The sequence below is a fragment of the Notolepis coatsorum genome (genome assembly GCF_963971535.1).
Source record: "Notolepis coatsorum genome assembly, chromosome: 7".
Classification (NCBI taxonomy): Eukaryota; Metazoa; Chordata; class Actinopteri; order Aulopiformes; family Paralepididae; genus Notolepis; species Notolepis coatsorum.
Window position 1 is genome coordinate 121,353,834 of NC_140171.1, and position 25,930 is coordinate 121,379,763.

A 25,930-nucleotide genomic window follows, 5' to 3' on the forward strand; every position below is an offset into this window, starting at 1 on the left:
TTCACTATGAATTGAAAATGGGGGACCCTGATGTAAACAAGACAAACGTCTTTCTCTGGTCTGCATCCCCTTAACAATTGTGTGTATTGAGCCGTACTGTATTGTACCCATTCTGCAATCTGTTAAATAAAGTTCTCATTCATTCATCCTCCTCTCCCATTGGCAACACATTGGCTTGCAAATATAAAGGCCTATCCTATTATTTGTCACATTACACACCACTCAATATTTACTGAATTCGTTTACTTTATTGGAATTCAAAATGAAGAAATGTGCAAAAACTTTACATACATATATACAAACAAACAAATCATGCCCCACTTTCTTTAAAAAACAACGTTAGCTAAATGTGTAGGGTAATCCTGACTGCCTCCATCATCACCAGTCAACGTTTTCCAGACGGATCTTTAAGTTATCCTCTGGGTGCCTCACTGCTATACTGTAGCGGAGCAGAACCTCTACGTACGGCTGCCAGAACGTCTCGTCTATAGTCACGTAGGGGTCATGTGGCGTGATGTCGGTCTTGTTAACCAGCAGCTGAAAAGGACACAACACGGGTGTAATGTGTGAAATTAATGGTAGACCACCTAACTGACAAGAGACTGTACATAGAATAGAAATCCTTCCTGAGGGAAATTCGGCACTACAGACCACTCACAGTAAGATTAAGATTTGTTTATTAAGGACAATGCAAATTAATGAACATCATTTACATGAGTGTATGCATAACATCACAGCATGATAAGGACGTAAATATGCCGGGAATAGCACAGGGCTAATTTTCACCCGTAGTCCTAACATAAAACAAACACAAAACGGACCATACAACGTTCATTCATAAAAACTGACATCACTGACATGACCACACTAACATGACATTCAGTCAGTACAACATCACAAACATCCCTAATGAGTGCAGTAAACAATAAACATTTAGGTAGTCAATGAGAATAATATAAAAAAATAAAAATAAAGAATAAAATGCAGTCCAGGATATACATTCTTGTATGTATATAGTATACATTTCTAAAATATAAAATATACAGCCAAAACTATACAGTAATAGGTGTAAAAATTGTAAAGTGACCAGGAAGATTATGAGAAGGGTAAAAATTGTAAAGTGTTTAGGAAGATTATGCCAGACTGTACGGTCACCCTACAGGTGCTCAGTGATGCAGTGAGGCACAGTGATGCGTTATAGTCTAATGGCTGTCGGAATCATAGATATATATCACTAGATGCTGCTGGCCAATGGAGACAGATGTTGCCAGATGGTGGCCATCTTGCATGGGTGGAGCATGCCGACTCATAACATGCATGTACTATTGAAATAGCCATAGCTTGCTCAATTTTCAACCGTTTGGTTTGTTAAAAACGTCAGATGTAGTTATCATACTGCATACTTATAATAGACTTTCATATAAAAAATAAAATAAAAAAAAAGTTCTTCCAAGCACATAGCCATGTTAATAACGTTTGTAATAAACCAAACCGTTTGTAAATCCATCAAGATTTCAGCGAGTTAAGAGTATTTTTGTTTGTGCATATCATCACCTTAAAGCAGTCCACTCAAGCAAGATGGCCAACAGACACCAGTGACCAACGCGGGAGACTCCGCCTTGAGCCATCTAGTGTTTATTATATATATATATATATATATATATATATATATATATGTATGTATATGGTCGGAATGAAGGACTTCCTGTACCGTTCAGTGTTGCATCTTTGGAGTCTTAGTCTAACACTGAACGTGCTCCATGAGGCAGATGGATGGAGAGATGGACAGAAACCGAGGGAATACGTATAGTGTACGATGCTAGTAGTCGTCCAATACCTGGCTAAATCACTGAAAATCACAAAAGGTCTAAGGAATCAAGATGGCCTTGAACCATCCCACGGCTTTTAATGTCACATTGCCATAACATACGCAGATCACATTATCCTATAACCAGTGTTGTAGTCGAGTCACTAAATCTTGAGTAGAGTCTCGAGTCCCCAGTGTTCGAGTCAGTCACAGAAGAAGAGCCAGAGTCGAGTCGAGTCCCCATTACCCTAGTCCGAGTCCAAGTCATCAAGGTTGAGTCCACTCCACTCTGACATACAAATACAAAAAGGTCCATCAGGGGTTCTCAAACTTTCATTTTGGAATTTATTTGGCGACCCCACACTTTTTTTATTATCTTTTTCCCCCTTCTTTTTCCGTTTTTCTCCCCTCCCAATGTTAGTCGTCTTTTCACCTGGCAGCGCGGACTCTCACTGGGAGAGTGTAACGTGTGGAAGTTTACAACGACCAGGACCCACCCTCGCTGGTTTTCCCACCCGCTAACACCGCCAATTGTGTTAGTATGGATGGTCGGCCAACCCGGAAGCACCACAGCTGGATTCGATCCCACTGTCTCTGTGGTGGTAGGCAGACGCTTAGTCCGCTGCACTACCCGGCCGCCCTGGCGACCCCACACTTAATGTATCGCGTAATTTCAACATGGAAATAATGAATATCAAAATAAAAGGACACGTTGTTGGAACTTGATCATGCATATTTATTAGAACATTTAATTACAGCACAATGTTATTAATTAATATTATCAAATGGAATCGTTTCTGTATACACATTTATAAAACGATCGAGGCATATGTAGCAATTTTTTTTTTTAAATGCGTTCACATGCGCTTTAAGAATAAATAAAAACTAGACTTAATGGGAAGGGTGTGCTTGTACATTTGAACATAGTTCCATGATACGTAGCTGCATTGTGCTGAGAAAGAGGCGCAGATCCGCTTCTACTCTGAGGCGAGATCTGTATTTATTTTTTATTAATGTCAGAGCCGAGAATCCCGCTTCACAGAGGTATGTTGACGCAAACGGGACAAGCTTTCTCAGCGCAGCATTACACAGCACCGGGTAGTCGTTCCGGACTGATATCCAAAACTTTGCGAGGGCCTGTTCAGTGAACTTGACTTTCAGTAGCTCGTCACAAGAAAGATCGATCAACGCCTCCTGCTCAGACAGTGGGAGGCCTGTTGTGTCATGCACAATGAACGGATCTTGGATCCAGTTGTTCAAATTGTCTGTGCTCTTTCTTTCGGGGTAATAATTCCTAAATTGATCAATGAGCCCTTCTATGTGGCTACAGATGATGGGCTTCAAATCATTTTGTGCCACATTATGTTCCTCCAAAAAGCAATCAAGCTGAGTAAACACCCCAAAAATTTCTGCTGATGATCTTGGAGTGCCACAAACAGTTTTTTTAATCCAGCTTTCCATTTTAGCTGTAAATCCAAACAGGTTTGTGTCCCGACCTTGTAGTACCAGATTCAACGCATTGAGATGGTCAAAAATGTCGGCTAGATATGCCAGTTGTGCCAGCCATTCACTATCGGCAAATTTATCTGCCAATGGGTTGTTTCTGTCTGCAAGGAAAATCTGCGCTTCTTCTCAGAGTTCAAAAAGGCGATGTAATACTCTGCCTCGAGATAGCCACCTCACTTCAGTGTGGTAACGTAGCTGGTTAGGCGCTGAGCTCATTTCATCACAACACTTTGAATATGCGAGAACTAGTTGCACTAGTTTTCACTGCATTAACAATGCGGACTGCGTCATCAAGCACCTGTTTAAGACTGGGTGGAATTTTTTTTGCCATTAGGGCTCGTCTGTGAATGATGCAGTGAGTCTAAACTGCGTGTGGGGCAACAGACTGAACCCTAACAACCAGCCCACTGTTTTTTCCTGTCATTGCACGGGCACCGTCACTGCAGATCCAGACCAGTGTCAGTCATAAACAAATCAATTTTTTTTTAATAGTTCCTCCCCAGTTGCACTATCGGGTAAAGCTTGACAAAACAGAAAATCCTCATGAAGTTGTCCACCATGCTCATATCTCACATATGTTAACACTTTGAGAGCCACTCACGGCTAATCTTGTGTTTACGATAGTTACGTTGAAAGCCACTCACGAGATTTCTCGGAATTATTATAATTTTTTTTTAGCGATCTGAAATCATATTGCATCACGCGAGCCTACCCTAGCCTACCCAAGGGCCGCCGGCGATCAGATGTGAAAAAAGCGCCCCCTATCGTCTCCCAGATGGTAAATCACCCTTTTGGAATAGACTCAATGAAAATGGATGGGGGAAAAAAAATATTCCAGTCCACATTTTCCAGTCCACTGATGCAGCCGGGGTTACCAGAGTTCATTCTGGATCCTCTGAGCCCAGCGGAACATGAGTTCTACTGTATACACGTTAGATCTATACACTTATCGGTTTTTTCGAATGGTGATCAGGAATTGGAATATACCATTTGGATACCATCTGATGTCAGGTAAGGAATCTATGTTATCAGTGTTAGGATAATCAGACTCGTTTTCGAGGAGATATAAGCTTTTTTGTGATATGTGCTCTATCTGTTTCACTGTAAAATCCATGAGGAAATGAAATCGGCTATTATCAGCGCGCGGCTCGAACGTGCGTGCATGCACGTATACTATTGATCATCTAGCGTTTATTTGAAAACGATTCATAAATAGGACGACAAATATCAACGTTCTGGAATATTCCAGTAAAAGGCGATTATCACAGAATGGGCTGTTTTTCACCTGAAAACGGCTGCTTTTCAAAATGCTCTCAAACGGAAATGAAGCGATAAAAAACCAATCTGCCTTGACAACACTGACTGGAAAATGATTCTTTGATAAGCGACGGGCAGATTAGACACATAGCCATAATTTAAAACATGGATTAGGCGATATTAACGTTAACATTGGGAGTGGACCGTGGCATTCAAGGAGGTAAAAAGGAAAACACGGCGTGGCGCTCAAAGTGTTAATAGTTGAGCATCAGAAGAGATATCAGTGGTCTCATCAAGTTGAATAGCAAAATACAGGCTCTGCTTAAGTTTTTCCACAGCTTGGCTCTTAACATCGTCCGACATGCAGTCAATTCTTCTTGAAATAGTGTCATCTGACAGCGGTATTGTATGGAGCTGCTCTGCAACACTTTGTCCACAAAGGACAGAAACCACATCTTTGGTGTGTGTGGGGGTTTCCCAGTCTTTGCGATCCAATTGGCAACAATTAAACGAAGCATGTACCGGTAGTCCTTTTTCGTTGACGGTTGTTGCAGTTTTCAGCCGTTTTCTCTGCTCTAAAACCGTAGTTTTTTTTTCTGAAAGAAAACTAACGGTTCAGTTTTAAATTCAGGATGCTTAGTTTCCAAGTGCCGCTGTAATTTACTTGGTTTAAAGCTCTCGTTAGCAAGGATCTCGTAACACAAAACGCATTGTGGTCTCAGGTCATCTTCTTGGCCAGTCCAAGTAAATCCATATGCCAAGTATTTAGGATCATAAACTTATTTTACTCCGTTTCATAGTAGTTCTGGTATCGCTACTACTAAATTCTGCTTTTCTCTTGCCAGCATTTGGAACACGCGCATGTGACGCGCCGCTTCTGACAACAAACCTATCCATCGCGGATTTTCACTTGATCTTTTTATTTTTTGCCAATGCGAGACCCCACTGTCACCTACCCGCAACCCCAATTGGGGTCACGACCCGTAGTTTGAAAGCTGGTCTACATTAAACATAAATGACACAGTGGTCACCATTTCAAAAGGGAGTTTGACACAATAGCCAAACAAATGCACTAGCAATCAATATATTATGCCAAATGATTAGGGCCTATTACAAAAAAATTATAACTGTATTTATCAATTAACAAGTCGGAAATCCTCGCCTGCACCTTCCGAGTCCGAATGCAGTCAATGCTCGAATCCAAGTCCAAGTCAGAGTCATCAGTGCTCCAAGTCCAAGTCGAGTCACAAGTCCTGAAAATCAGTCCTGGACTCGAGTACTACAACACTGATAAAGGTTAAAACAGAGATTTGATGGTGAATCATGGATGTGTGGTGCAACTAAAACCCACCTCAAGAATTTCATCGAGTGGAAGCAGGTTCTCATTCAACTCTTGTGGAATGTTCTGAAAAAGCACATAACGGTCAGTCACACGTAAGTGATACAAACACAAATGTTATTTTGTTGGTCTAAAACATAAAATAGAAAAACATTTTAAACCATAAATATTAGTAAACACGATCCAACTCACTCCCCAAATCCAAAAACTAGAATGCAGAGACTCAAACTTGTGATGTCCTTAGGAGGTATATAAAGTCTGAGGCTGCTCCATAGGCAATGCATTGGGAGAGATGGTATAGATAGTATAGACACGGAGAACACCCAGGGGAATGTTCTGTGTCCACTGGGATGTTTTCCGTTGCAGAGCTGAGAACACTACTATAGAATAAAGCTCAGTACCGTCTGTCCACAAAAGACAGCCCGTCTCCCACCCATTGTTAATGAAGCAGCTCCACTTTCTACCTGAATACATCACCAGTTTGTTACTTCTCCAGTTACTTCTCTGGGTTTTGGCTTTGGGAGAGTAGCTAAGTTCACAAATATAGATTCAACTTCCCTAGGCCATGAAAATTATATTTAAATTCTTCTGTATTTAAATAAATCTGTAGGGCTGGGTATAGTTTTGAACATTTTCACCACCATTCGATACCAAATTTCAATACCACAGTATTTTTCGATACTCTGTAGTATTGAAGAAATTCGATAGATACCATAAAAGTATTGAATTTCGCCACAAGGCCCTATTCATCTGGGTGGTGTCCCTCTTTGAAGACGCCCTTCAGTGCTCTCGTCAACAATGTGATCATTTTCAGAACAGGCCTAGCAAGTAAATCATTGTTTGAAATGGCAAAGTAGGAGTAATAGCCTGGTCCCACCAGCGCACAACATGTCTACACCTTCAACCTGCAAATGTATTTCCATTGTAATGTGACTGGTGGAGACAATCATTCATCACTTTTCAGTAGGGCTGAACCGCATACTTCGAAGCTTCAATCATTGCCATAGTAATTGATGCCAAAATCACTACCCTTTTTACCACTCCAAAAATGTTACTAGATCAACATAAGAAATAGTTTATAGAAGTAATAATCAAACATTCATTTTGAAAATCAGTTCTTCACAGACAAAGGATGTTTAGTCATGAGATTGATTGAAAACTTTATTAACAGATTGCAGAATGGGTACAATACAGTATGGCTCAATACAAACAACTGCTAAGAGGATGCAGACCAGAAAAAGACTTTCGTCTTGTTTACATCAGGGTCCTCCATTTTCAATTCATCAAGACATTTATGACATACAAATATACAGTAGTGTAAAAAAAGAGATCATAAAAAAAAATATACACCTGAAGGGGAAGAAACTGTACATTGGAGGGGGTTGGGTGGGATTTGGACATTTACCGGGGCCAGTTTATAATTGCAGCCACCCGTAGGTGCTCTTTGAGAGTGGTTTTGAAGGCTTCTTTTACAGCTGTGGGTAGGGCGTTCCACATTATTGTGGCATAATTGCAAAACATGTTTAGTCCCTTGTTTGAGCCGAATCTGGGTTGAACATGATTTGTGGAACTCCCTCTGGTGTTGTGGTCGTGGAATTCACTGACCTTTGGGAAGTATTTCGACATGTACATGGGTACCTTAGTGGTGTAGTGTATCTTGTAGACCAGGGCCATTGCAAGTTGCTGTACTCTGTCGTCTACTCTAAGCCATCCTAGGTTGTCAAAGTGGGCAGGGGTGAGGTGGGTTCTAGGAGTAAGGCCAAGCAGTAGTCTGACCAGTTTGTAGCCTTGTTTTCAGGGCCTTTGAGGTGCTTTGGTACCATGAGGTGCAAGCATAGTCGTAGTACCCTTGAATGAGTGCTCCTGTTAGAGTCAAGGTATTCTTGTTTACCAGAGAGGAGATCCGGTACAAGAATCTTGTTCGTTGGTTGACTTTCTTTATTACATTGGTTGCCATTTTGTCACAGGAAAGATTTTCCTCTAGGATGGAACCCAGGTAGGTAATTTCATCTTTCCTTGTGACAATATTGTCACCCACTGTAACAGAGAAGCCGTTGGCCTTGCTGAGTTTGCTATTTGATCCAAAGAGAATGGATTCTGTTTACCTAGGTGTAATGATAGTTTGTTATCAGCGAGCCAGGTGCAGATTCTGCAGAGTTCCAAGCCGAGGGCTTTTTCTACCTGCAACTTGTCCCTGTCAGAGACCAGCAGGGCTGAGTCGTCCGCGAACAGGAACAAGTTGCTGACATGTCTTTTGCATAAATTATGAACAGTAAAGGTCCTAGTATGCTTCCTTGTGGCACACCACAGCTCACTGGGAGGGGGGGGGGGGCAGTGTACCGTGCACCTCCACCATCTGTTCTCTCCCCTCCAGGTAGGATTGCATCCAGCTCACTGATGCACTATCAAAACTAGGGCCGTCTTAAATACTTCGAAGCTTCGTTCGATGGGCATGGGATTCGAATATGAAAATAAAATTTGATTATGTAAAAAGAATATTATATATATATATATGTATATATTAAAAAAAAATTATTTTGCAAAATTAACTCTGCCTCTCTTTGTTAATTACAACAATCAATGCGGTTTGTTATGTAAGATGAGGTCGGACTCGGCACTGACAGATTTGTGTTCCATTGTGCTGCTTTTATAAAGCCTCAAATGACGGCTTACAATATTTCATGGAAGCAAAGTGTTTAGTTTGTCTAAGATTTAAAAAGGTGTAAACTTTACAGCACTGACAAAGTTGAACAAAGTGCTGTACAAGTCCCACAACATAAAAAAATATATATATAAAAAAACAAAATATTATATTAATAATCTTTTGTTTTGTTTTTTCTCTCTCTCTCTCGAAGCTTCGAATAAAAATTTAATCTCGGCCCCGAAGCTTCGAATTCCAAAAAAATAATCAAAGGTCAGCCCTAATCAAAACCAATTGCTTTTAGCTTATCAATCAGAATGGAGTGATTGACAGTGTCGAAAGCCTTTTGGAGGTCCAGCATGACCATGCCACAGTATTTGCCCACGTCTACCTCGTGTTTGATGTGGTCGTTCAAATAGAGAAGGCATGAGTCAGTGGAATGGGATGTTCTGAAGCCAGACTGGAATTCGTAGATTAGCTTTTTCCCCCGCAAGGTACTTTTCTACCTGCTCGTAGATTTTTTTCCATAACTTTCGAGATAGAGGTAAGAATAGAAACAGGGCGGTAGTTGCCTGGGTCTAATTTGCTGCCTTTTTGTGCAGGGGGGGGGGGGGGGGGGGGTCACTCTCGCAATTTTGAAATATTTGGGGACGTGTCCCTGTTTTATGGAGAGGTTTATTATGTGGGTGATGACTGGGGTGATGGTGGCTGCTGAGTCTCTGAGGAATTTGGAGGGGATTTGTCATGGCCAGTGGCCTTGTTAGGTTGGAGGGCGCTCAGTTTTTTGAGTACCTCATCAGTTGTTACCATTTCGAGTTTGAAGTCGTCTTTGCAAACCCCTACGTTTTTGTAGAAGGCTAGGATGTGTTCTATACCAAAATGCCCAGAGTGGGAGGGTAGTTTATTAACCAGTGTTGTGGCTATGTTTGTAAAGAATATGTTTAAGTTAGGGCTGTCAGTTTATCGCGTTAATTAGATTAATTAATTACACAGCAAATTATCGTGTTATGAAAATTAACTCAAAATGAATTACAAAAAAAAAAAAAAAATGTATCTCATTCATTCCATAATAACGTAGAATACACATTTACAGACTTTTTTTTTATATGGTCCATTTGCATGTTCTTGGTATCTGATTCTAGGGACATCTATGGATCTCAGGGAATGTATTCCCAGTGTCAGAAATAATGTGTCTGTTACCTTGAGTAAATTGTAATGAACCAAATGAGAATATCAATAAAAAAAATTTTTTTATCTTTGACTGAATAACATAATAATAATCAAATTGACCAGCCCTGAAAAATCTAAGCAAATTAATAGATGGAAGATGATTAAAAACAGAAGGTTTTGTAGATACAGTACTGAATTCTGCCATCCGGACACATGCAATTTGAAATATGATTATAGAATATAGAATATCAGGCATAAAATGGTTATGCGATTAAAATGCGATTAATTAATTACAAATCCTGTAATTAATTAGATTAATTTTTTTAATCGCCTGACAGCACTCGTTTAAGTACTTGGCCACATCCAGCTTGTCTGTGATGAATGTTTTCTGTCTTTATGTTGATGTAAATCTAGTTACGTTTTTTACTGCAGCCTAGTTGGTTGTTGAGTAATTTCCAAAGCTCACAGGGTTTGTTTTTGTTCCTCAGTTTTATCATTGAAAAAATTATTTTGTGCAGATTTGATCATGGTATTTACATCGTTTCTTAGTCTGTTTCGTTGTTGTTCGAGTTTAACCACATGGGCTTGGAGATCACTGTTGAATCTTTTGGCAAGCTTTGACTGACTTTTATGAAGTTCAGAGCATTTTTTGTCTCTGGATTTCATAGCGGTCAGTATGTCTGAGTGCATCCATGGCTCAGCGCGATTTTTAACCCTGGTGGTTCTTAGTGGGGCTATGTTGTTGAGTATTGTTGTGAATTTGGTTTTGAATGCAAGCCATGTTTCTTCAACTAGTGTACCACTGAGCTCATCTGACCAGTCCAGGCTCTCCAGTTCTTGGTTAAAGGCCTCACTAGAGAACCATCTGAAAACCTATCTACCACATAACTCATTTATCCAACGCATTGAAACTTTGCACATAGAATGAATGAAGCTTCGATTATTCACTGATAATTGCTACTGAAATGTTCAAGGCCAATTTTTTTATTGGGACAGCCCTACGTTTCAGATGCAGCGTTTTCAAACAAACCTTGGGGGGGGATGAGGTCACTGGAGGAGGGATATAGACCATTTCAATGCGACGATGAGGTCACTGGAGGAGGGATATAGACCATTTCAAATGGCATTTAAGTTGCTAGGTAATGGCATTGTTATTACAGTTAAACACAAAAACCGTTTCAGTATTTAGGAAACTATTAGTTTTAGAAGTTAAGAGGGTAGGATGTTCTTCAGTTTGGTTTGTAAACAAGTTTTTTCATAAATAGTTATTTATTGATATTATTATATAATATATATTGTTATAATTTGCTGGTTGCTGAGAAGAGGAGGGAATGCAGAGAAAGACACACACACAGAGGGGTGGGGTTGTGACAGAGAAGAGGGAGGGAGAGAGCGCAAGGTGATAAAGAGAGATACCACAGAGAGAGACACTTTCTCTCCCTCTCTTTCCTTCTTGTCCTGGCACTCAGACAGGTACAAAGAGAGACCGAATGGTCTGACAAGTGGTCGTAGCAAAGAAACTAAAGGCAGATCTCCCTAGCCTGAGGGACCTGCAGTAAAAGCCAGTCATTAGACCACATTGGTCCAGAGAATCTAGCATAGAAGTGATGTACGATGGCAGTTTTCCCCAATAAGGGCCTTGTAGATAAACAAATACATATCCATCTTGTCTCTCAGACAGAGAAGACGACCCAAATCTTTCCACCAGTATTAAACCTAAGAGCAGAATGATAAAATAGAATTATATATATTAAATCATATATATATGACATGTTGTTATTTAAAATGATATGTTGTTATTTGTGTTATATAAAAGTAAATAGCATTATAAATTGATGAGGTTGTTACCCATGATGAAGATCAGCTCAACATCCATACCTAATTTTTGTATAAATATTCTTTATCATTTTGTACTTAATTTGTACTTTAGTTTGTATATTGTATAGCGTTTGGACTTTATTCTTTTTTTTTACTGTATGAAGCACATTCTCAGGGGGCTCATACAGAACCAAACATTTCACTGTAATGAACAAATAAAACAGAACCTGAAACTCTACATGCGATTAGAGTTGTTCCGATACCGATACCAGTATCGGAAATGCCGCCGATACTGCCTAAAATGCTGGTATCGGTATCGGCGAGTACCCTCTAATGTTGCGCTCCGATACCATATGACATAATTTATCAACAACACTGCGGACGTTGGGTTCTGTAGATATACCCTACTCGCTGAGTGAGCATTATAAAACAAACGTGTGCTTAATCGACCGTGAATTAAAGTGTCAATTGCCATTTTAACAGCAGAGCAGATACTTTCTTAAAATGCCATCGTCCTGGCAGAGCGCTGTTGATGGGGAGCTCTGATGTTATTAGCATTAGCTGAACAGCTAACCGAAAGCTAGCATTAACTAACGTTAAAGGTTTAGCCATAACGTTACCTTGGCTAAAGTTGGGGCTAATCATAATCCAGCAATAATGGCTGCAGACCTGCAAGCAAAGTACAGCAGGTTGGCAAAGGAGTATTCCAAGTTAAATCACAATGTCACCAGTAACGTTAGTTTTTCCATATACCGGTAGCTCTGATGCTAGCTAACCTAGCTCACGGTAACGTCATCATTGCACAATTGCACGTCGCATACACAATTAATGACATGTTGCGGACAGCCATATCGGCGACAATGTTTAGCTTTTAGTGCCAAATGATAAGAGTCTGAGGCGAAGTCTCAAAAGAGAATGTTGAATATTTATTGTGCAAAAATCACAACAACAGAGCCTCTGCTACTAAACGGAGCCTTCTTGTGGAAGCAAGTGCAGCAACGAATAATGTCTGTGTGGAACTAATGTGCCAACAACCTTTCCGTGGGTGAACTCATTGAGATAGTTTTCAATTACTGATACTAATACTAATCTATACAATCACCTATTGTTGAATAAAACTTTATAGTTATTACTAAAAAACAGTATATAAACAGTAGCTGTATTTAAAAAAAAAAAATTATAATTTATATAATATTTTTTTTTATTTTTATTTTTTTTTAATGTATGCACTGGTATCGGATAAGTATCGGTATCGGCCGATACCCAAAGCTTAGGTATCGGAATCGGATCGGAAAGGAAAAAATGGTATCGGAACATCTCTACATGCGATTATAAAAAAGAGCAGTGGAGCAGACCGGTGCACATGGGAGAAATGTGCCGCTGTTCCCGGCGTTACTTCTCAGGGGCAGGTTGTTCCCTCCTAACAGGTACCAACATACTATCCCAAATCAAAGTCTGATGTTTTCCTAAATGACACAACCCGGCGCAACGCGTGGGGAGGAGTCACACGACTTAACTGGACCGTCTGCAAACTCCCATTTTATCCATACTCACCCAAACTCCAGGGTCTGTAGCACCCATTTCATCCATACTCACCCAAACTCCAGGGTCTGTAGCACCCATTTCATCCATACTCACCCAAACTCCAGGGTCTGTAGCACCCATTTCATCCATACTCACCCAAACTCCAGGGTCTGTAGCACCCATTTCATCCATACTCACCCAAACTCCAGGGTCTGTAGCACCCATTTCATCCATACTCACCCAAACTCCAGGGTCTGTAGCACCCATTTCATCCATACTCACCCAAACTCCAGGGTCTGTAGCACCCATTTAATCTGTATTGTCACCCAAACTCCAGGGTCTGTAGCACCCATTCAAACCATCGTATCTCCCATCAGTTCAGATGTTTCCAAGGACCAGCACGAGTTGCACACGCGTACATTTTGTGTAATTGTTTTGAGGCAATGATAGGGTTTCTAATGAATAAATATGTTCATATCACCTTTTTATTGCTGGCACTGGCCTCCTGAGGGAGAGGGAAATGTTCCTCCAGAACCGACGACAGCGTCTCCATCAGCCTATCCTGGTACAGTTTCATCTTCGCAATCTTATCCTTTGTGTCATGCAGTACACTGTAGAATGCACGCACGCACACACACAAGAACATGGACTAGTTTAGGACCAGCGGGCTGGTTCATATACGTGATATATCTTACCTGAATGGCATGTAAACATTATTTGTCGTATGCTTGTACACTTTGGCAGCTAAGAAAACCTCCCCTTTGGGATGATAAAGTTTCAAGTTCATGTTTTGTCACATGTAAAAAGGTACACATTATAGTTAAATGCTTGTTTCTGTAATCTGTATGAGCCTCCTGAGATTGTGCTTCATATAGTAAAAAAAGAAAAAGTCAAAAGAATAAAAAGCAAACACTATACAAAATATACAAAACTAAAGTACAAAATGCAAAAATTAGGTAGAGATGTAGTGCAAATCCTTTAGTAATAAATAGATTAAATATCGATAATGGATCAAAAACAAATCATCTTAAAGATCCCCTCTACGCATGTTTTAGCATTTTAAAAATGTTGTATATTGAATAACAATTTGTTTGGTATGAAGTTTCCACCAAAGATGTTATTGAATAAATGACTGAAAATGTCTTAGCAGTCTCCCTACACCTCTGCGCTCATTGAGAATGCAAGGATCTATGGACAGTTGGACACCAAGCCCCACTCCTCCCCTCAAGTCTTCCCATAAGCCAGTTTTTTTCCCACCTAAACAGTTCACCAAAACGCAACACTTACAATGTTATTAAGAGATTCAAAATAAAAAATTTAAATTTAAATAAAGTTATCATACATAGATCAACTTATACAAGTTTCATGTTAGCTTCTCACGTTAGCCCCCCCCCCCCCTCCAGTAGAATAATGTGAAAATGGTGCTCTGGTGTTCTGCACAAATAACAATCTGTATGATCAAAGTCATGCCTCCAACTCCAAGAGGAGTTAACTGTAGAAGAAAAACACGTTTTTGAGTGGAGGGGACCTTTACAATGCACAAGAGCAAATTTAGAAAAAAAAACAATATACGTATATTAAAAGTAATTCAAGGTTTAGTTTCCAAATCAAATGTGTGTCCTGTGTACTTGCTCCAGCTAACAAAACTAAGGAGCAATAGAAACATAAACAAGGACATTAATTGTGGAGGCCAAAGCCGTGGTCACAATTAATATGTATTTTAATGAATACATATTAATTATGTATGTTTGTGTATACACATTATGTAATTAATTGCACAGTCCGATTACTACTAAATGATAATTAAATGTTTGCAATATCTTTACATACAGTATCGTCTTTATCCTGCTGCTTCTTTATCAGTGTCAGAACCAAAATGAAAAGTATGTGCATGTCAATCTGTGGGGTGGACTTGTGGAACAGTCTGGAGTTAGAGCTAAAACGGAGTACACACATGAATCAGTTTAAAAAGATGAACACAAAATCTTTCTTAAATGGGTATCTGGAAGAGGAAGTGTGTTGATTGGGAGTATGTGTAAGATGTAAATAAAAAATTGAAGAAATTATGATGTATATCATAGGTATTTATTTAGTATATATATATTTATATTATAAATGTATTGGATTGTATAGAGATACAGCATTTATACATACAATTAATAATAGAATACAATTATATAATTTGATAGGGGTAGGAATTTTAAAAAGTGTATAGTACTTCTTCCTACTCCTTTTTCAAACAGGGTAAACTATGATTTGTTTATCAGTTTATTTTTGTTGTCTTTTCTTTATTATTATCTTTTGTATATGTCAAATTAACAGATATTTGTTTTTATACTTGTTCAAAAATAAAAAATATTCATTCATTCATGCTTCTATATACTGCTACCACAATTTCTGGTCTAGGCTTGTTATCTTCTATATACTGTTACCACAGTTTCTGGTCTAGGCTAAAAGTCACTTACCTGTGGGTTGTTATTTTCTCATTCTCCAGTCTGAGCTTTTCAGCATGTTCAGTGGTGGCGAGCAACACCTCTTTCTTCCCTTGCAGCCACTTCTCTTCACTGAAAATAAACATGTAAAAGGCCGGTCAGTCACAGACAAGACCAGCATCAAAACCATCCTTATCTGAACACATTCAATGCATAATGTTCCCCTCATTGAAGTCCTCGAATAACTATTAACCCTTTCACTACCACACTACCAAAGGGTTAACCCTTTCACTACCACTACAGAAGGTTAACCCTTCCACACTAAGGTTAACCTTCTGTAGTGTGGTAGTGAAAGGGTTAATAGGCATCACAAGGCTTCATGTTGAAGCCACTTTGAATGATTTGACAAGTCACCATTTTAGAGTTTCCGTCAGCTTGTCCTTCTTGGCTTGGCAGTAAGAAACTATCATCTCCAGTTCTGAGCAGAGGTTGTGCATCTGTGGAAAATGAAGATTTACAGTGAGAAAATACTCAATAATGACATGTTTTTAAGACACACATGGTTCTGTCTGGTATTTTACACATGAACATACCTCCTCTGTTCCAACGTGGAGTAAAAGTTTTGGATTTGTTGCCAACACTGAGGGGAAAAAATCAAAACAAAAAGTGCTCAGAATTTGAACGAAACTATGAGTCTATCCACACTTCTATCGTTAGATTAGCTGCACATTATGTAATATGGCAGAATATATGCTAAATTAAACCATGGTGCTTAGGAATTGTAAGACTTTCCCTGTAATACCGTGCCCACAGTATAGATTTATGTTGCAATGCACATGTGCACACCACTACAATGGAGTCTAGCTCTGCTCATGACAGCCAGGGGGAAAGAATAAATCACACTTCAAGTTGCTAGCAATATTGAATTCCAACAGTGGACTTTGTAATTTACATTGACATTTAGTCATTTAGCTGACGCTTTTATCCAAAGCGACTTACAAGTTCTGTACGACAAGTCATCAGGAAGGGTACAACTCTATCAGCTGAGTAACAATGTTCATCAAAGTGTTGCGTGCTACAGTGTAGGTTAGTTTATTAGGACAAGTGCATGACAGTAAGGTTATTATTATTTTTTTCTTCAGATAATGGATGAAGAAGTGCGTCTTTAGTCTACGGCGAAAGATTGGACGGGTTTCGGCTGTCCTAACTGGGGTGGGTAGTTTATTCCACCATTGTGGGGCAAGGACTGAGAATAGGCGACTTCTCTTTGATGACCCTCCCGGAGCTTGGATAGGAGTAGGTCTGAGGCGGCCAGAAGATGCAGAGTGTAGGGGTCTTGAGGGTGTGTAGTTAGAGACCATTGACCGGAGGTAGGCGGGAGCGGTTCCCTTTGCCGCACGGTATGCCAGGTTGAGGGCCTTGAAGCGGATTCGTGCAGCAATGGGGAGCCAGTGCAGGTCCCCAAGAAGTGGGGTGACATGGGCCGACTTCGGTAGGTTTGAGATCAGGTGGGCCGCTGCATTCTGAATGAGTTGAAGAGGCTTGGTGGCAGTGGCCGGGAGGCCAGCAAGCAGTGCGTTGCAATTTACCGTACTTTTCGGACTATAAGCCGCGGCTTTTTCCCCCATTTTTCGACCCTGCGGCTTATATAACGGTGCGGCTTATATGTGGACCAAACCCGAAAATGTAAAAATCTTGCTTTTTTTACTGCATTGAAATGTTATTTATCTGTTCCCTTATTTGCTCAACTTAATACAACTTGTAAATGAGTTAATTCTTGTTATTTGTCCGACAGTATTGTGTCCCAATGCTGGTGGAAAGACTACAAACGAGAAGCTGGGTGTGGTCTGTGCGGGTGCACTTAGCGAGGTGTTAACACACAAGAATAGCGTATAACATATTACCAATAACATATGGTAATTAAACATTAAAACACCTGCGGCTTATAGTCCAGTGCGGCTTATATATGTACACATCATTCAATTTAGCTGCTGCGGCTTATAGTCAGGTGCGGCTTATAGTGCGAAAAGTACGGTACTATACATTATTAAACTGCACTAGATTCCAAGATTGTTGTGTGTATATTCCATCCGACTGAAGACGGAAGACCTTTCCCCACATTAACACATTGAGTGCCACGCCCCTTCCGGGAAGTGACCCCTTCCGTGCCGCCCATTAAACCCATGTAAACGTAGTTGTAGTTTGTAGAGCTAAACTTATATTTTATAGTAGCTAGCTATGGGTATAATAACACCCTCGAGTCTCAGTGAGCTGCTTCTGGTCAACGTGCAAAAAACTGATTCTTTTTTTCATCCGTACATTTCCGTTTTAAACCGTTTTGAATATGAACATAGTCCGGCCGCTTCTGAGAAATTCCAGGGAAAAGACACGAAAACTGTTTTTGTGTAATTCAACAAACACGTAATTTTTCACCCGATTATCGGATCTTCCTGAAATCAACGACAGATCATCATTATTATCCTTCGTCGTGCACGGATGCAATGTGATTTAGGACCCGCCCCCACGCCACAGCTCGGTAGGGAAAATAAACTAACCCGTTTCTAACGGGGTGCAATAATGCCGGAAGGAGTTAGAGGGCGGTATAAGACCGTCTGCCAGCTCAGACACACTCGGAACAGTATGCACAAGGTGCCCCGCTGAATTATGAATGGCAATAGCTAATAAAATAAATACCGTGACAGAAACGTAGTGATCTACGTTTCCGGCACTCAACGATCGGGCGACAGAACCGTAGATCTATGTTTTTGGCAAACAATGTGTTAAAGCAAAATACTTGTTTGTTTTTTTGGCCGGCCATAATACGTTTAATTAAAAGGGGGGTGTAATACCATGAAATACTGTGCTATTTTGGTAGATACCGTACCTCACTGTGAGAATTCATACAGTTACATCCCTAGTTCCTAAAATGGCATACATTCATCCAAGGTTATAAGGTTCTTTCAAAATTGTATATGGATTAAATGCATAAGAATCTAAATGCCTTGCTGTTTGACATGAATTAAAATTACAATCTTTATTTATGGATTTTGTCATGTCAGGCAATGTTATGACTCATTATTATAAAGAATAATTTGTAACTCCCCAATGAATGTTGTAATCTATGTATTATAGTAGTGTGTGTGCGTGTGTGTGTGTGTGTGTGTGTGTGTGTGTGTGTGTGTGTGATTAGATGCACTTACATCTAGGCTCCATTGACTGCCACAGTCGCAGTTCAGCATCTGTCTCTATCAATCTACTCTCTGGCTAGGAGATGAAATAAAACATTTTACACACAGTTCTTAAATGGGGCTTCAGAAGTATCTTATCAAATAGTATTAGGGTTGCCACGGTGATGTGGAATTTCCCATGACTAATAAACTCATGTATTACTGGTGACACCGGACATGGCGCTCAATATCTGTAGAGCGCTTACTTTGATCTTTAACAGTATACAGCTACATTGATCCACTGAGTCTGTCCGTCTACGTCTGTTTTTAATACATTTTCAATGATTAGTATCCATTTGTTGTACAGACAGAGTTGATGTTAGGTTCTCATTAAAAATAGCTCCTCCCCATCGAGCTTTCACTGCTGTAGGGTTTAATTTGAAATATTTCTGAATCCTCCGTTATCGTTGTGTAACATGTCGTGTTGCCCGTTTCCGTCCTTCACGTGAAGTTAAAACTAAGTAAAAGTGAAACATAGAAATAGCTGGTGTCACACGCTCAATGTCGTCTGATTTACAAGCTTTATAAAGACGTTTAGAACCCTTGGTTGTGCTACTGAAACAGTAAATAATAGCAAGGTTTATGAAGTACTGAGAAAGAACAGAAAGGAGCGGGGAATCCGTTATGGGTGCATGTGTGCTGCCCGCACTCGGTGTCGGAGTCGCTCCGAAGAATATGTGGTGTGTGTGAGGCGCTCCGTTACAGTATTTAATTTTTCATTTACATTTCACATGTAACAAGATACAATAAAATAAAACATGACGAATTAAATTAATCAATTAAATTATAATAAAATATATAAACACTTTCTTTCTTTAGGTGTAGCTCAACAAACCAGAACATCACGGGAGTGCCCACCCACCCCTGCTATCCAACCCAAAAAGCGGAACCCCCATAGATCACAGGCCCACCACACAGAGCGAAACATCCCAAGTCCCCAACCGTGCCAACCCCGACAGCCACGGCCCCCAGCTCATGAGAACCCTGAATCAAGAAGCTCTGTTACAGTATTTTACAATTTAGCATTTTTCTTTTTATGTGGGCACTGATATGCAAAAATTAACCAAATGGGTTTAATAGTTAAACAGTAATCGAGAACCATTTTATTGCACTGTAAAAAAACTGTGATTTTATATGTCTGCTATCTATTCTACTATTTTATTGCGCTGCACTATTTTCGTCTATTCCATATTATTCTTTTCATTATGGTCTATTTTTAAAACTGAATGACACCATAAACAAGGTGGCCTATAGGGAGGTGTAGTCTGACGTCACTGGTTGTTCCACTCGTATAGGGATTCATCATTGGGAAAATGGATTATCGGCTATTGTAACAATTCTGCCGCATGGAAATTGAAAAGCTTCCATTTTTGCACAAAATGAGTTCCCTTCTACCACTAACATTATTGTTTAAGCATTTTTTGTTGAAATAAGGTAGTTATAAGGTTTTTAATGTCGTAAAAAAAAGAACTACACTTACCAGTAGGCAGTAGAATGCCTGTTGTTCAGTGCTGTCGCCTAATCCACGTCACGGCTAGCTGATACCAAGCTAGCTAGGTAACGTTAACGTTACCTAGCTAAACATACTAGACGTTAGCAATGTCTACTGTCATGAACCATTTTAAATCGGGGCATGTAGAGGAGTTTCGGGAACGAGTCAAATGTGCAGGTCCTCTTCTCAGACCTGTGGTTACACTATGGGGCAAAGCACTGCATGCATCATCATACGAATTGTTAAGCTTATGGAATGTAAGGGAAATCTGATCCTAGGTCAGTCAGCAGCGCCAAATCGCAGTGTAGTTTCTCAGTGAACGAAAACAAACGTTGTTATTTTGTTACCTTTACGATTAATTGCGAATATTTTCATGTTGAGCTATAGATTGTGGATGAATACGCACAGAAAGGTACACCATGCAAATGTTTATGCATTGCGTTGGACAGAGGGTGGAACACGGAAAAACGGCAATGACGTAACCACTACACCTCCCTATATGACGATCCTAATGTGAAAAACTGATTTTATATGTCTGCACTTTTTTGTGCTCATTTTTGTCTTTCGTCTTTTTCTGTTGTAAAGCACTTTCAGCTGCAATTTTTGTATGAAAGGTGCTATACAAATAAAGTTTATTATTATTTCTATAAAAAAATTAATATAAAAAGGAAAATTGTAAGTATACAAGACAAGTAAGTATTATTATTATAGTAAGTATTGCAAGTAATGTACTCGGTGGAGCCTGAACACAGAGAAACACCGGTATCACCGACTACCACAGCAAGCCTACTAGCTAGGTACACTGTACGTACAGTATTATTATTATCATCATCGTCACCTGATCTTGTGCGTTATCACCCTGATCTGGCTCAGACAATACAATCTCATCCTGAAGCTGCAACAGAGAGAGTTGATTAGACTTTGCACAGACACTGAATGCTGCTCGACTTCAAAGGGTGCAATGGTATGACATTATAGTCAGGGCCATAAATATTTGAACATTGACAACATTTTAAAGGTTTTGTCTCTGCACACCACCAAAATGGACTTGAAATGAAACAATCAACCATTAACACATTGGGCGCCAGCCATTAGCCTGGTCCTTGTGGCTAACGTGCCAGGTTTGAGGTTTCCATAGCATATTTTCACTGTGCGTCACTATGTTTGAAGACCTATATGTATATTCTATATTATAGCTATGGAGACAATACTATGGTCATTTGACAGTGACTTTCTTCCGACGAACATGCAAAAAATAGATAATTTTTTCATGCATACGTTCGTGCGATATCCTGTGGTGAATATAAGTATAGTTTAGGAGTGATCCGGGATAATTCCTGAAAAGCTCAGTTATAGGGCGCTACGTGTACACGCTACTATTTACAAATCAAATGTATATAATAGGTATTATGTTTCATCATGAATGCATGAAGGGGGGGGGGGGCATTTTTTTATGCTTTGATGGCCAGTAACGGCATTCCTGTTGAACACTACACACGCTGATCAGCTGGATCGATATGAAAACATTCTTGGATCAAGCTGAAATTTATGTCAGATAGTCCTTACCTTTGATCGGGGTTATTCCAAAAATAATATTCCAATTGTCTGATCGCGATTAAAAGAAAAATAAAAGAAATGAATAAAAGAAAAAACGACCAAAACCCGAGATATCTCGAGTCTGGCGCCCAACGCATGGCGAGTTAACCCGGGATATCTCGGGTCTGGCGCCGAATGTGTTAAGTGCAGACTTTCAGCATTCATTTTTTAGGGTATTTACATCGAAATCAGGTGAACAGTGTAGGAATTGCAACAGTAATTCAGTAACGGAGGGTAATTAGACAATTGGCTGCTCAGCTGTTCCATGGCCAGGGGTGCGTTATTCCCTCATATATTTAATTTACTAGTTCATTTCAAGTGTGGAATTTGGAATCTGTTGCTGTCAACACTAATATGAGGTCCAAAGAGCTGTCACTATGAGTGAAGCAAGCCACTACCAGAGATATAACTGGTGAGCTCAGCAACACCAAAAGACCCAGAAGGCTACAGAAAACAACTGTGGTGGAGGAAAGAATACCTCTTTCCCTGGTGAAGAAAAACCCCTTCACAACAATTGGCCAGATCATGAACACTCTCCAAGAGGTAGGTGTATCTGTGTCAAAGTAAACAATCAAGAAAAGACTTGAGTGTGAATACAGAGGGTTCACTACAAGATGTAAACCATTGGTGAGCCTAAAAAAACAGAAGACCAGATTAGAGTTGGCCAAAGAAACATCTTAAAAGCCTGTACAGTCCTGGAACAACATCCTATGGACAGATGAGACAAAGATCAACTTTCAACAGAAGAGTATGGAGAAGGTAAGGAACTGCTCATGATCCAAATTATACCACCTTATCAGTGAAGCATGGTGTGGCGGTAGTGTTATGGCGTGGGCATGTATGGCTGCCAATGGAACAGGTTCCCTTGTATTTATTGATGATGTGACTGCTGACAAAATGCTTCAGAACTCATTGGACGGCGATTCACAGTGCAGATGGACAATGACCCGAAGCATACTGCAAAAGCAACAAACACGTTTTTAAGGCAAATAAGTGAAATATTATGCAATAGCCAAGTCAATCACCTGAATCCAATTAAGCATTGCAGCATGTCACTTGCTGAAGACAAAACTGAAGGGAAAATGCCCCCAGAACAAGCACTGAAGACAGTTGCAGGCAGAGCATCACCAGGGATGAAACCCAGTGTCTGGTGATGTCTATGGGTTCCAGGCTGTCATTGACTGCAAAGGATTTGCAACCAAGTATTAAAAGTGACCATTTGATTTGATTGTTAGTTTGTCCAATTACTTTTAGTCCCTTACAAAGGGGGGCACATGTAGAAACAGTTGTAGTGGCTACACTGTTAACCTGATTTGGATGTAAATACCCTCAAATTAAAGCTGAACATCTCTTAATAGCATATCTTGATTGTTTAATTTCAAGTCCATTGTGGTGGTGTATAGAGCCAAAATTGTGAAAATTGTGTCAATGTCCAAATATACTATAGTATTTACTGTACTTTAGTCTGTTTACCATTTGAAGCTGGGTATGCTGTTCTTCGAATTCCTTGTACAGCTCTGCCTTTGCAGCCTCAGCACATGCCTCATCTGTGTGGTTACTCTCCGCTTGTGCCTAAAGGACATAAAAGCAGACGAAATATATTGTTGCCTTGCTCTCTCGTGTTGCTTGGGAGTGAATAATATGGTCAACAACCAACCAGAGAGACCGTTATTATAAAACAATATATGAACTAGCCGCCCAAGTGAAAGCAAGCAGGCGTTATATAAGTCGAAAAGGGGTAACATTATACTGTGTTGTCGAAGTTATTGGCCCACAAAAGAAAATGTAACCCTAGTAATAAGGTTCACGTCGTTAACTTAACGTTAGCTGGAGGGACAACAACACAAACGAACGTTACTGAAAGCAAAAATTAGCAAGCACAGTGGGTTCCGGTGAATGAATAAACTCGACATAGTAAGAAACTAACAGACAGTGTATTCTTACCATATTAAAGATTTTTTTTCCACTGTTCAAAAGCACAATAATGTCAATTCAGATAGCTGCCTTTTTTCCATTACAAAATACCGCCAACATTGATGACGTGAGTGTGTAGAAGAGGTGTGTCAAGTTATCTTAAATAAGAGTTTCACTTCCGGTTTGTAATGGACTAGAAATATCTAAATAAAAGTCACCATCACAATTCTATTATACAAAGTTTTCTGAGTGAAATGTATTAACTAAAGTTAAAAAGAAAGTCAACTAACGACGAAAGGTCTGTTAAATAATGATAATATATATATTGTAACCCTAGTTGTATACCCTAGCCCAGGGGTTCCCAAACTTTTCAGGCCAGGGCCCAGAAAATAAGGCGTCAGAGAGCCGCGGCCCAATGCACATCGTCAGGCTTTTTTTTCTTTCTTTTTTTGCCAGGCGACCGATTTTTTAAGCCAAATATCACTTCAATCCTATTAAGTTAGTTCAAGTTAGTTATTCATTTATATGTGCTATTTATGAGAGGGCTAACTTGTTGCAAAATAATAATGATAATAATAATAGCCTCATTAAAATACTATTGTTGCTTCGGTTGTTTTCAGCGTTTTATGTGCATAATCTGTTATTTAGTTTGAAATGTTCGTTGAAATAAGTAGATTTTTCGTTTTTGTTTATTTATTAAGTTAATATAAAACCATATAGTCACATTTTAGAATACAATAGAATAGAATTTTAGAATACAACTAGAAACACTGTCCTGGCCTGCTTCTAAGTTCAGTGGCCTGACAAAAAAAATAAAAAATTTAAATCATCTCGCGGCCCACCCGTGGCTGCTCGCGGCCCACCTTTGGGTCGCGACCCCGACTTTGGGAACCACTGCCCTAGCCCAGGGCTATTCAACTAAATTGTTCAGGGGGCCACATTGTCAGAAACCCAAGGGGCCAGGGGCCGGACTGCCACGGCGCCTCCCCGTGCTATGAATATATGTACACTTGACACAACATGCAACCACATTTTCACAACTTTTATTTAACTACATTGCAAAAGTAGTATACTTTTCAAAAAAAGTGCTTCATTTAGTCAAGTCAAGTCAAGTCAAGAGTTTTAATTGTCACGGCATACAGGTATACAATGAAATGCGGCTTTATTTTTTTTTTTATTTATGTGCCACATCTGCAACATCTCCTGCAGAAAGTGCTTCATTTATGACTGTGCAACAACTGCAACATCTCCTCTTCAACATTTCAATATAAAAATAAAATATATTCACCAGGTTAATCACGTCTACAGTGTATATCACTATTGCTGTACTTGTGCTGTATAATACATTTGAATCTACTCGAATCTAAAGCTTTCAGATATGATATGAATGAGATACTATATGGGTGTAAACGCATATATTTATGAAACAAGTCAAGTCAAGTCAAGAGTTTTATTTGTCACAGCATACAAGTATACAATGAAATGCGGGTGGTCTTGCCTGCAACGATGTGCAATAACATATAATAGAATCCAATAGAACAACATTGTGCAATAAACAAGTAACATTGTGCAATAAACAAGTAACATATTAGGGCATATCAGTATATGTACATAAGTTATTTACAGAGCATGGAGGACATGCTAGGTCCTTTGGTAGTGTCTTTCTGTACATGCTAATTTATACAATCTCCGGTTATACTATAGTCTTTTTAAAGTGACCTTTCCTTAGTGGCCATAAGTGTAGGCGTGTGCAGCATGAGTGTGTGCTTGCTCATGTTAAAGTGGCTGCTAGTGTGTGAGCGTGTACAGTGTGTGTGTGTGTCGTGTGTGTGCTCATGTGTGCTTGTGTGTGGAGAGTTCAGTGTTCAAGGCTCTGATGGCCTGGGGGAAGAAGCTGAGCCGAAGTCTCTCTGTCCTAGTAGCTGGTGTTCGCAGGCGTCTGCCTGACCTCAGCAGCATGAACAGGCTGTTGTTGGGGTGGTGTGGGTCTTTCATTATTCTGCAGGCTCTGGATTTGCACCTCTTGTTGTATAGAACCTGCAGGGGTGGTAGTGCAATACCCGTGGTACGCTCGGCTGAGCGCACCACTCTCTGTAGGGCCTTCTTGTCCTGTGCCGTGCTGTTTCCATACCAGGCAGTGATGTTTCCAGTCAAGATGCTCTCTACAGCTCCGGAGTAGAAGGACTGGAGTATCTTCCCAGATACTC

The 25,930-nt window shown here is 39.9% G+C and overlaps 1 protein-coding gene across 1 annotated transcript; it reads right to left on the bottom strand.

The window, feature by feature from the left end:
• Nucleotides 1–242: 242 nt before the first annotated feature.
• Nucleotides 243–23,851, bottom strand: cenpk (centromere protein K). The gene is made up of 10 exons (XM_084318784.1): nt 23,754–23,851; nt 23,283–23,381; nt 21,052–21,108; nt 18,695–18,758; nt 16,088–16,134; nt 15,909–15,991; nt 15,528–15,626; nt 13,544–13,673; nt 5,922–5,975; nt 243–537 (listed from the first exon to the last, which is right to left on the bottom strand). The coding sequence occupies exons 1-10, from the start codon at nt 23,754–23,756 to the stop codon at nt 379–381; spliced, it is 795 nt and encodes a 264-aa protein (XP_084174910.1). The 5' UTR covers nt 23,757–23,851; the 3' UTR covers nt 243–378.
• Nucleotides 23,852–25,930: the final 2,079 nt, after the last annotated feature.